Below are 12109 nucleotides of genomic sequence, written 5' to 3'. Positions count from 1 at the left end.
TTTACACTTTTGTGTATTTTGTACAGTTCTGACCTTTCAAAAGATAAGGCCTAAAAGAGCTACTGTATTTTTAAAAGCAGCACACAGTTTGTTACTCAGCTTTCACTACTAGCCATATCCTTGAGGAGGATAAACTGCTTGGCTAGAACATGGGCGTCAGCAAGTATCATTCTACACAGGAATGCTCAGTTCATCTCAGTATCTAGTAGGACTAAGAAAAATCCATTTTCTCCAACCTGTTAGGGATGTGCAAGGTTGCTCTGAAGAAGGATCATCTTGATGTAAGCCTCCCAGTATATAACTTGACTATACATATACTATATATACATATATATACACACACACACTACAACTTGACTGCCAGCTTTGTTTCTGTATGCACATGAATCCCACTTACGTGTGTATTTTAGTACCCACTCATTACAAAAATAAAGCCTATTTCTCAGCAACAGCTATGTATGACCAGGAAAACCAGAGCAAATGCAACACCCGGTTCTGGGTAGGTAGACTGCGTGCCCAGTGGAGGGGACCAGCTTTGCTAGGTTAAGCTGTGTTATCCTTGTTCTTGGGAAGCCTGGACTTCACAGCCATACTGTAGAAATCAGTGTGCTGCACTGCACAGCCTCGGTTCTGTGAACAGACTGTAATTCAAAGCCAGTAACACACCAGAAGGGAGACAAAAAAATCTGACTGGACATGTATCCCTCTCATCTGCTACTAGATAATCACTACTGCCTGCTGTGCTGGCGTCTACGGAGTCCCACTGCAATTACTTTCAGCAGGAGAGGTTTTACTCTGTAACACCAACTGCCTGCAAAGAGAGTCTGCCCTTCTGTCAGCAGTCTCTGCATGGGGTAGAGATCTAATAGTGTCCTGCGTTGTGGGTATCTGCAGATTTTCACAGGTTGCCTACCATTACTGTGAAGCTGCAGACTACTACCATGATCACTATTTTAAAATTCTATCTTTTCTCATGTGAAAAGCCTATATACACAACACAGGGCTATGATCATCTCTACAGCAATACATTCTCCCTATGCAAAATGCTACTAAATATGTAAAACTCAATGCATGTTTTAGGTGCCACCAATTTGTAAACTGCATGATGCAGCACTGGGGATGATGTAGCCTCTCAATATCCTGGTTATCTTCTTTCGGATCTATTCCTAAATGTCTTCTCTGTCTTGATGCCTCACAGATGGTTTACTGCAACCACAGGTTCATCAGCTGACCTGCACCATTTCATTCTGCTTTTCACAGTCGCACAGTTGGTTTTTACCCATCAGACCTCAGAGTGAAAGCCTTTTCAGGTGGGGACTGTCTTTTTGGTTTACAGGGGTACAGTGTCCAGAATAAATTGGTTCTAGTTAATGTGTGCTACTAGAATACAAATAATAATCATCCAAAAACAAAGGAAATCTGAAATAGCACTAAAGTGACAGCAGTAACACCACATGAAGAGATGTGAGAAGAAACTAAGCCTGACTCTTTTCAATATTGGAAGATTAAAAGCTAGCTGTGGCTATTAAGAGAAAAAAGCAGTATCAGTTAATGATCTTTAAAATGTCTTTAGGAATTTGGACGAGAGGGGAAATTTGCCCAAAGTTAGCATGTCCTTTTTTAGCTCACAAAGTCACAGAATAACAGCTTCTGTATCTGACCATCCACCACCATAAGCCCAATGTCAGTCCAAAAGACTTCGCACGTATCTTTAAGATTAAAAGAAGGATCACTCAGCCCTCTAGATAAACTTAGAGTCTGCTTTACATTACAACAGCAGAAAACATTCTTTATAATGGCTAGAATATGCCTGAATGCCTCCTTTCATTAACAATAATTTATTTAAATGTCAGGACAACCTGCTAGTATATTGAATATCCCACCAGATATACACATAATATTCATTAATGAAGGTATACTAAATGATATCAGGTTAAAAATCAACATTTTAAGATGATGACGAACATACCTGAAGAATTTTGTTAACTTTTATAACAGGAGCTTCATCGTTTACTGCAATAACAGTTACAAATACAGTTTGGGGCAAACTTTGTTTACAAAGTTCTGTGTTATTTACTATCACAGTAAAATTGTCTGTCAGTTCCTCACTGTCATCATGAACATAGTAGATTAATTCTTGTTCAACCTGAAAAATATAATGACCTGAATATAATAGGTGACAATCAAAAAAAAACAAAAAACAAAAAAACATAAAACAAAAAAAGACATTCATGTCTAGCAGTGCCCTGGGGTCCTACCCTGGATTTCTTGCCTCAACTTTTTATGACCTTTAAGAATTTATTTACGTTCATACCTGATCTGTCCCTCTATCTCTATTCTGTCTCCACGGCAGCAAATTCTACAGCTCATCTGTCCATTCCTCTTGAAAGGATATCTTAAATTGCTTTCTTGTCGCAAACCTAGGCACTCCCCCCTCACCCTGAAGGAGAAATGAAAAGTCCAATCCTACTATATTTACCAGTGTACTTCTTGGAAGCTCTAAACTGAAAATGGTGAGTGTTAGTGGATGATGACTTATTGCATAGTTTTGTTTCTTGGAGCTAACAGATTGAGAATTAGCTTACTATACATATATTGGCTGTCTGTGAGCAAACACACAACCTAAAAACAAAGTTTGTTTCCACTCCTTGTTCAGTTCATACCATTTCATCCACTTGGACCTTTTCAAGATATACCCACAGCCTATCTTTCTTAGATTTCCAGAGTACCTAGCATAACAACTCTACCTGAGTGTATGCGGCCCATCAGTCTACTGTGACTATGGCACACTATTTTATGTGACCAGCAGTGCACAAGGAAGCGTGGTTGGCCATAATAACCAACCACCCTGCCTGCCCACCCCAAATGACTAGATAGCAACTGCTGCAAGATCTTTGCTACAAAGCCAAAACAAAGCTCAAACTCACACATCTTACCACCTCCCACCACATCCTTGCACTGCAGACAAAAATTAGCATTTAACAATACAAACAAAAGAACTACTCATGACTGTAGTCAAGTGAATCTAAATACCTTACCTGTTTTCTGGTAAATTTGGTTAACTTTACTCCAGGAACGCGAGTGTTTTCAACATACCCATGCTTCGGCTGCTCAACTAAAATAAATTCACAGCTGAATCCTGCGAAGTGTCTACTAGAAATTTTTAGATAGTCTTCCATCAGGGCTTTCGAACCCCCTTCCAGTACTGTGAAGTTCTGTACTTCCAATGGAATCACTCCAGGGACGATGTCTACAGAGATTCCTATTCCACTCACTGTTCGGACACCATTGGTCACGTCCAAAGAAAAATGATCACTTAGTTGGTCAGGAACTGTCTGCACATACTGAACATTGCCCTCATCAACATCTTGCTGTGTGAATGTCAAAACTGGCTTTTGGTCAGAACCAACATCGTTTTTTTCCGATGAAAACTTCCGAATGTATCCATGCACTGGAAGTTCTCTTACTGTGAACATAATCTCAGATGGAGAACTGTTTTCATGAACAACCTTAAATTTAAAAACATACCACAAAATTTTTTAAACAAAAGCAGGAGAAAGTCTTTAATTCTCTTCTGAATTTTTCCACTTTTAACCCTGGGATTGTCTACTTAATTAACTGTCATTCCTTGTTTGGGTCATACAGAATGTCTGCAAATTCCTAATACAATATAGTTCTTTAAGCAGACGTTAAATAACACGGCACGGGAACGTTTTGTAACTGCAAACACGTTCTGTAAGTTCTGAAAAGCAACACGCCATGGAATAACTAATAGCCTAAGATCTGCAGACCAGTACCTAAAGCAAGCATTTCGTAGTCTGCAATGTTCTGCAGAAGCCCCCTTGCGGTGGTTATTGTAAAGCTAGACACGAAAAACACATAGGAAAGCATTAATCAAAGAGATACAGCCTAATGTTTGTGACTTTTGATGGTTATGATGTTTGATGTGTTTAAAATTTTGGATCCAATCCTCAGATAGTGTTAATTGGGCTAGCTCCAAACTGGATAAAATGTAATCCTTTCTTCCTTGGCATTTCCCACCAGCTCAACTAACAAGGAAACATGAACATAGCTACATACAATTGTCATGACTAAAACAAATATACAAGTGCAGCTTCTCCAAATCTTAACTTTTTCAAGAACCAGCCCAAGCCTTTGGCCAGTCTCTCTTTCTTTAACATAGCTGTTTTTACTTCCTAGTAATAGAAGCTTGCTAGTGCCAGTCTCTCTCCAGAATTAAGCACCTAGCATGCAGACAAGTTAGTTGGTGGAGCGGGAGGGAAGAGTCAGAGAAGACAGTTTTGCGGAACAGAGAGCTTAAAGAATCTGCAACGACTGAGTAAGCATAGGGAAGAAAAGGCACTACAAGATCTTAGGGAAACAGACAACATCGTTAACTTACCTGCAGTTTTCCCTTACTGATTTTAACTGGTTTTCCTTCTTCAACTAAGAGACTGTTATTGTTCACAATCCTTGGTGGCTGCTGATGACTTTCCAAATATATGCGAACATGCACTGCAGCATCCAGATGGACATCTTTAGCACGGACTATAAAGTTAAATGTGTCAGTAAGGTTGTTGCTGCCATCATGCCTGTAGGTCACACACCCCTCTATCAGATCAAGTTGAGTAAAGGAATCCATCAAAAGATTATTTACATATATTCTTCCATATCTGGGGAAAGAGAATATCTCATACGTAATCTCATGATCACTTCTAATGTCTCGGTTTGTAACAGCACTTAGGTTAGCTGTTGTAATAGTTTCCTCTTTTCCTTTCTGAACCAACAAGCCTGTATTATTTGCCAGCCTAACATAGGGATCTGCGGCACTAACTTCTAGAAGCAAAGAGGTATAGTGCTTGCCGTCTGTCACGAAGAGCAAAAAACGCCCAAAATCTGCACCACGATGTATAAACAGAACTTGCTTTTGCTCCAGGTCCTCTTGTTTGAATTGATAGAGTTTGTGAGAGGTATCATTTGTTAGCACCAAGTCCCCATTGGAAATGCCACGTCTGGTATACAGCAACTGTCCATCATCAAAATCAGAATCAGGATCATGATAGCAAAGATCTGCCAAAGTCAATAATCGCTGCCCATTTTTCACTATGTCAAATACCTTATCAACTACACGTACTGGTTTCTCATCATTCTTCAGCTGGACAGAAATATTGAAGCTAATTTCTACTGACAAAGCTCCTACTTCTGGATCAGAGTTCATCCACTCCCCTGATTCTTCACTGGAAGCTCTGACAAGAAATTCATCGAACACTGTCTCAGAGTCATCATGCACATACATAAGGAGCTTATGAATTATATCTTTGTTAGTGAAAGTGGTGAGATTATCACTGCTCTCAAATGAGCCTGAAAAATTAATGAGTTTTAATTGCCCATGCTTAGGAAACTTTGTAACTTTATATTGGAAAGTTTTATTATCCAGTGTTTGCACAAACAATTTTGTGCGTGTTATGAATTCTCCTTCACCCTCAGTAACAGTCAAGCCATTGTTAGTCAAAATAATGCTTCCCAAATCTGATTTGATGTTGACTTTGAATTCATAGAAATTTGATTCCAGATATTTTGTAGAAATGAGGAATCTAAACGAATCCTGGGTGTCTTCATGATGCCTGCTGATTAATTCGTATGCCACTTTTTGATCAGTAATGTCTTTCTGGCTAAAGGCTGAATCTTTTTTCAAAGGTTTGTCATTAAGCAATATTTGTCCTTTCTTTGGTAGGGACAGCAATTTAAAATGAAGCTCATCTTCAGGTACTTCTAGATCCACAAGCACAGCATAAAGATTATCTGAATTCAAGTATTTCTTTTTTGATTTTTCAATTTCTAGAAGAGTATGTTTCAATAAACTGTACCTTAACCATTTCACTTTGATTGGAAACACGTACTCTTCACTGATTCTGCTTCCTATGCTAACTTTGAATTTAAATTGTTCAGTAACATTTTCCAGCTGAATTTCTTTAAAAGTGCTACAGTATCTCACACGGCCTCGCTGAACAGAGCGTTGAGAAAAAGAGCTGACTTGCTTCCATTCCCCTCTTGAATGCTGCCTTTGGACTTCCCCAAACTGGGGTGTCTCTGTGATCTCATACCGTATCTCCAGCTCCTGTAGGATGGCATTTGTTTCAACTGCCAAATGCCTAGGTGTTATCAGAGCTGTAACACCTTGGAATAGTTCTATTCCTGAGTTGTTGACAACTTTGTAATCCAAAGGAACTGCCATGACACGTAATACAACAGTATTGCTCACTTTCTCACCATCACTCGCCCTCAGAACAATCCTTGAGTTCTTGACACCTGTGTGGACAAAGAAAATATTGCCTTTTCTTAAGTCCTCATTAGAAAAAGTAGTAATAGCTTTTCCAGGATGCTCTGAATGTTCTAAAAATCCTGCACCTGCATTCAGATTTCCGAGCACTGAAAGACTGAGACTCACAGGATCTGTATCCCTATCTAAAACTTTTATTAGATCACCAGTCAAGCGTTTCTTTGAGTTCTCCAACAGAAGAAGTAAGTTACCCTCAGGAAGTGTGATCTCAGGAGCATCATTTACTGGAGTGACAGTAATGCTAAACACATGCTGCTCATTTCCTTGCAAATATGGAGGCACAACCTTTTTACTGCTGGTAGAAATGGAGAAAGCAAAATAATCATAAGTGTTCTCAGAGCCATCATGGACATAAAGAATCTTTCCTTGCCACAGGTCCTGCATTGTAAATGTATTCACCTCCTGCACTGGTTCAACATCTAATTTCAAGTCCCCATGACTGGGTGGTTCCTTTATTTCAAAAAGAATTTGTGATTGATGAATCCCTAATTGCTGAAAGTCTAAGCTGACTTTAATATGTTTAGATTCGAGTGAAGCTTGTCCACCCTCTAGCACAATCAAGTTATTTAGAACTAAAAGGTGGCTTTTATCTTCCTTGCCCAGGGAGAGGGAGCTTTCAGGGGAGATGACAAATGTTGGAGCTGCTTTCACAGTAGGATTCCTTACAGTTGTCTTTAAAGAAGGATTTGTATTAAAAGCATTCTCCATTTCACATCCAGCTGAAATGTCCTTTGTAACCAGAACATTCTTCAATGATTTCTTCTCTGAATTGGCTTTCAGGTCTCTTAAGCAACCTTTGAAGGACCCTCCTCTGGCATACTTCCCAGACAATGAGGTTAGCTCTAACTTAACCACTTCTAATCGTGTGCTGTCATCTACACCACCTACAAAGAGAGGCCCCTTCAGAAGTGGCAGCTTGCCATGGGGAGGCAATGATGTTTTCATAGTTTCTTCATCCAGTGTCAGCTGCACATATTCTGCAGTAAATTTCAGTTCAATGTAGTGCCAATGACTATCATTGACTGACTTACGAGAGGAAAGTTGTGTCCTACTTTTATGGTTTCCGACATAGGTCTTAATTAATCCATCTTCCAATTCCATTGCAATGAAATCTCCTGCTTGTCCAGGATGATAAAGCAGCAGGCCACGTGGAGCTGAAGTTTGTAGTGTATACTCCAAGATTCCCTCTTCATCAATGTTCCACAACGGGAAAGAAACATAAGATCTGGAACTGAAGAAACTAATGGGTTCATCTTCGCCTGCAAAGAATTCATCACTGCATCCCACTGAAACTTCACGGACATTTTTAAAGCCAGGAGAAGGTCTCAGGGACATCAGAATGTGTAGCTGATTAAACGTCACATCATCAATACATCCACGGAAACTTGGCAGTGCTCCATCAAGGTAAGGAACATCAAGTTTACTAGCACCACCTATGTAGAATCCATGATCAATATTTAGTTCATGCAGAATTCCAGGCATTTTTGTACTAGTTTGGTCATGTTTATCAATTACCAGTGTGACATTATCATGCTCATGATGTAGTTCAACAAGGTGCCAAGCTAAATCATTCAGCTGAGAACTTTGCTGAGAATGCAGTACTTGTTCCCCCACTCCAAAGTTAATTCTCAACTGTAAGAGACAGAATTTTAACTATCAAAATCCAAAGCTGTATTTTTGACAATCACAGATTAATATATAATTAATCTATTATTTTTCATAAATTTTCCCATTAATCATATAACTTACCAAATACCTTTTTTAATAAAATCACATGAAAATTTTGTATAGGTTTACTTGCTATCACAAATTTGACTTGATTAGTTGCAGAAGCAGGAATGGACTATTCTCCAGATCTGCTAGGACCAACAATTTCTAAGAATCCAAGTGACAATCATGTTGCAAGAACAACTTAGCTTGAAAGCTATTACTTGGATCCAAACAGTTTCTGAGACGTTATCATCATCAAATCTGAAATTTAGTCCTTACAAAGCATGAATCTCATGCTTTAAATGGAGTGATCTTGATCTTAAGACTCTCTCGAGATCTAATAGGCTTCTAGAGGCCAACTTTAATAACTATCATTATAAGAAATACATACCAAGTACTGAAATTATCGATTCGATTACCTGAATTTTCCATTTTGTTCTAAACATAAACTCCAACAATTATTATAGACAACAGCTTAAAAACAATACAGACCACACATGCATTTTTTGTTATAGTTATAAATCATACCTGTAAATTTCCTGAGCATAGTTCTATCAAACAATAATCCTTCCTCCCAGCTGCAAGAAAAAGCAGTCCATGGGGCTTGCTTGTTCGAAACCGCAACTGCAAGGATGTTCGAGAGGATGCTTCTGTCATGTTCAACTCCACAAAACTATCACCATAAAATGATACTAAAATGAAAAAAGGAAAGCAAGCAGGAGGGTTAGTCACACACACACACAAAATCTCTTTCTTATCTATAGCTAAATAAGTATAAAAAATACATATAACAGCTCCATTATTTGTTATAACTCAATTATTTATATATATAAAAACATATATCTAGTGTAGTTTAAATCAGAAACAAAGACCAAATCTCCTTTCCTTCACACTGAAATTCTCCAGCATGAGCAACTGTGTAAGAGCATAATGGCCATACCAGTTTGGACAAAAAGTAAATAGCCCAGTAACTTATTTCCAATAGTTCCCACAAGGAATCCTAAGAACAGGGCAAGCATATTTAATACTTTCCTTCTAATACCCAGTTTCCAACTATTTTTCATGTCATGGGTTTTCCTGAGCTTGTTACAGTCAGCATTATTTTGTAACTGCCAAAAGTTTTCTCTCTGAAGTACCTATCTAGTCTCTCTTTGGATACATGCATACAGCTTCATCTGTGACATCTTCTGATAAGAAGACCCACAGGTCTACTACCTACTTCATGAAAAAACACATTCTTTCATATGTTCTGCTCCATCTCTTTTCCAGGCTTAAGAGTCCTAGCCTTGCAATCTACAACCAGCCCTGCTGCCCTCTCTGAACCTTTTCCATTTCTAGCATATCCTTTTTGAGATGAAGGAATCAGAACAGTACACATGGTCAAACCATGCACATAGACAGTAGCACAGTTATGCTGTTTTGTTCGCTTTTCCTTTCCGAATAATTTCTAATATTTCATTTGCTTTCTTGACTGCTATTGAGCACTGAGCTGATACTCTTGTGGAAGTTTCTATCATGGACAACCTTCCTCCCCAGTGGTAATGAACAGCTTATTGTCTTTCATTTTAGATGTGTAGTCTTGATTGTAGCCTTGTTTGGTCTTGCACATCTCTTTATATCTATCTACTGCTAATTTCATATATGGCCTTTTGTTGCCCAGTCACTCTGTCCTTATAGGCCTCCTGCAGTTCTTCACACTCTGCTCCTGTCTTTACTACCTTGAAGAGCAATAACATCAGCAAACTTTCTCATCTGACTGCTCACCCACTTTACAGTCTCATTTATCATTATACTGAACAGCACAGAGTGCAGAACTCTGCTGATAACTTCCCTCCTTTGCAAAAAATCAACCATTTACCGCTACTCTCCTCTTCCTGTCTTTTAGCCTATTATTTATCCATAGAAAGACCTACAGGCTTATGCAATAGCTGCTCAAAAGCCTTTGATGAGAAACTTTATCCAGAGTCTTTTGGAAATCTAAATAGACCATATCCACATTTCCCAATCCCATCAGAAAAATTCCAAGAGATCTGCAAGGCAGAACTTCCCCTTGCAGAAATCTCCCCAGGGAGATCCTGCAGCCTTTATCCTTTGTTACAATATTGATTAATTTGCCTGGTTCAGATGTCAGGCTTACAGTCCTCTGGTCATTCACGCCTCCTCTAGAATCTTTTTTTTAAAGACTGGCATAACATTTGCCACCCTCCAAGCTTCAGGCACCCAGGAAGTTTTAAGTGCAAGGTCAGACAATACCCTTAGCAAGTAAGCTATTTCATCCCTGAGTTTTCTTAGGACCCTTGCGGATTACTACCAGTCCTTGCAATTTGTCAGCATTCATTTTGTCTCTCTCTCTCCTAGTTATTTCAATTTCAGTTCAGTCAGTTTGGGAATTGTCCTCTCTCTTGCAGTAGACACCAATTCATTTAGCTTCTCTGCAGTAGCCATGCCTTTTCTGAGTGCTTCTTTTATACTGGTAACTTAATCAATTGTCTTCGCAGCTCCTCTGCAGGGTTTTTGTTCCYGATGTATTTAAGAGAGATTTAATATTAGCTTTGATTCCTTCAGCTAGCTGATCCTTGACCTTTCCTTTTTTTTTTTTTTCCTGGCCTATTTTCACATTAAATCTGCCAGAGCTTGTGTCTTCAGCTTTGTTTGCACACAACTTCACCGTTTTGGAGGATGCTTTGTTATTTCTCATAACAGTCTTTCTGTTTACTGACTTCTTTTTGCCAAACCTCCCAGGATGGCATCCTTTAAGGATGCCACCGGTTAAAATTTTAATTTGGACCTTTTAGCTTCATTTTTAGCCAGCTTTCTCATTTTACCACAGTTCTGGAGTGGATTCTTTAGTTTGATTGTTCCTGTCTTTATATTGACTGTCCCTCTGCTGAATCTAATACACTCTGGTGACTCTTCAATTCAGATTCTGCACAGCAGAGTACCAAGTCAAGGGCTTCATTTCCTCCTGGGGCTTTGTTAATCAGCTGTTTCATGAAACAATCACTAATAGTATCTAAAAATTTACTTTAGTATACATAAGAAATTCTAGGTGGCTTTCCCAGGAATAAGATTTCTGCAAACCCTACAGCCAAAAGCTAGGTAATGAAGTGTTATATTAAGTACCCAGAGAAACAGAGGAAAGATTTTTAGATTACTGAGGTACATATATTTCTTGCAAAGGAAGAATCACCACTGTGCACAGAAGAATTACTTCCAAGCTGAACAGAAAGGAATTCTTCTCCATTGATTTACTTCCAGCATAAAAGAAACTTTCCTCAAATAGCTCTCATATACCTTACAGGTCTTCCATAAAAGCTACACAGCAAGAGAACAAAGGCTGTTTGCTTGGGGGTTTGTTTTATATGGGCATATTTTTATTGCTCAGGTAATAAAGAGAATAAGACCTCCATTTTAACGTATTGAAATAAAAGAACTAGAGAAAAAAAACAATATAAATGAGGACCATACTTCATTGGTGAGCAAGGAAATAGGCTAAATTTTTGTTATTTTTATATTAAGGTARATTTATATTATGACAGTGGCTAGCAATGTCACTGTTTATCTCATACAGATAAACGATAATTGATTGTCCCTACCCTATTGTGTTTTGGATCTAATAAAACAGGTAAGAAAGAGACTCAGACCTCCATCTTAGCAGATCAGGCACACAGATAATAATTGTCTTCCTGAGAGTCACAGGAAGCATAACCCAGCCTTCTGAATTAATCTGTCTTAATCAAAGGATTTCTCCACTTCTTTCAGCCATTGTAGTAACATTAGGACAGCAATATAAGGTTCTAGGCACAAGAAGGTTTGACCTAGTGAAGACAGACCCTTCCACTCATCGTCTTAAGGTTCTGGAAGCTGTTATGTTGGTATTGCTACATGACATCCTAGCACCCCTTTGGAATCAGGAAGAATGAGATTTCACCATCATCTTATCAATGAAGTTCCTTGGAAGTTAATAAATAAAATCCAAAGCTTTCACAGACCTTAATGTCGGAATTTTCATTATGATCGCTGTAATAGAGCCCATAAATTTCAGTGGATAATTTCTGC

At 38.6% G+C, this 12109-nt stretch overlaps 1 protein-coding gene across 1 annotated transcript in view; it reads right to left on the bottom strand.

The window, feature by feature from the left end:
• The window catches only part of LOC112964530 (chondroitin sulfate proteoglycan 4-like), a 30251-nt gene extending 21544 nt beyond the window's left edge, over positions 1-8707 (bottom strand). The window contains exons 1-4 of the mRNA XM_026062753.1: positions 8579-8707; positions 4403-7972; positions 3039-3509; positions 1970-2146 (exon numbers count right to left, since the gene is read on the bottom strand). Coding sequence (XP_025918538.1) covers positions 1970-2146; positions 3039-3509; positions 4403-7972; positions 8579-8707 — 4347 coding nt within the window. The remainder of the gene's footprint in view (positions 1-1969; positions 2147-3038; positions 3510-4402; positions 7973-8578) is intronic.
• Positions 8708-12109: the final 3402 nt, after the last annotated feature.

The sequence above is a fragment of the Apteryx rowi genome, unplaced genomic scaffold (assembly GCF_003343035.1).
Source record: "Apteryx rowi isolate R43461 unplaced genomic scaffold, aptRow1 scaffold_192, whole genome shotgun sequence".
Taxonomy (NCBI): domain Eukaryota; kingdom Metazoa; phylum Chordata; class Aves; order Apterygiformes; family Apterygidae; genus Apteryx; species Apteryx rowi.
The sequence above is the reverse complement of the archived record's forward strand: the minus strand, read 5'-3'. Positions and strand labels throughout refer to the sequence as shown.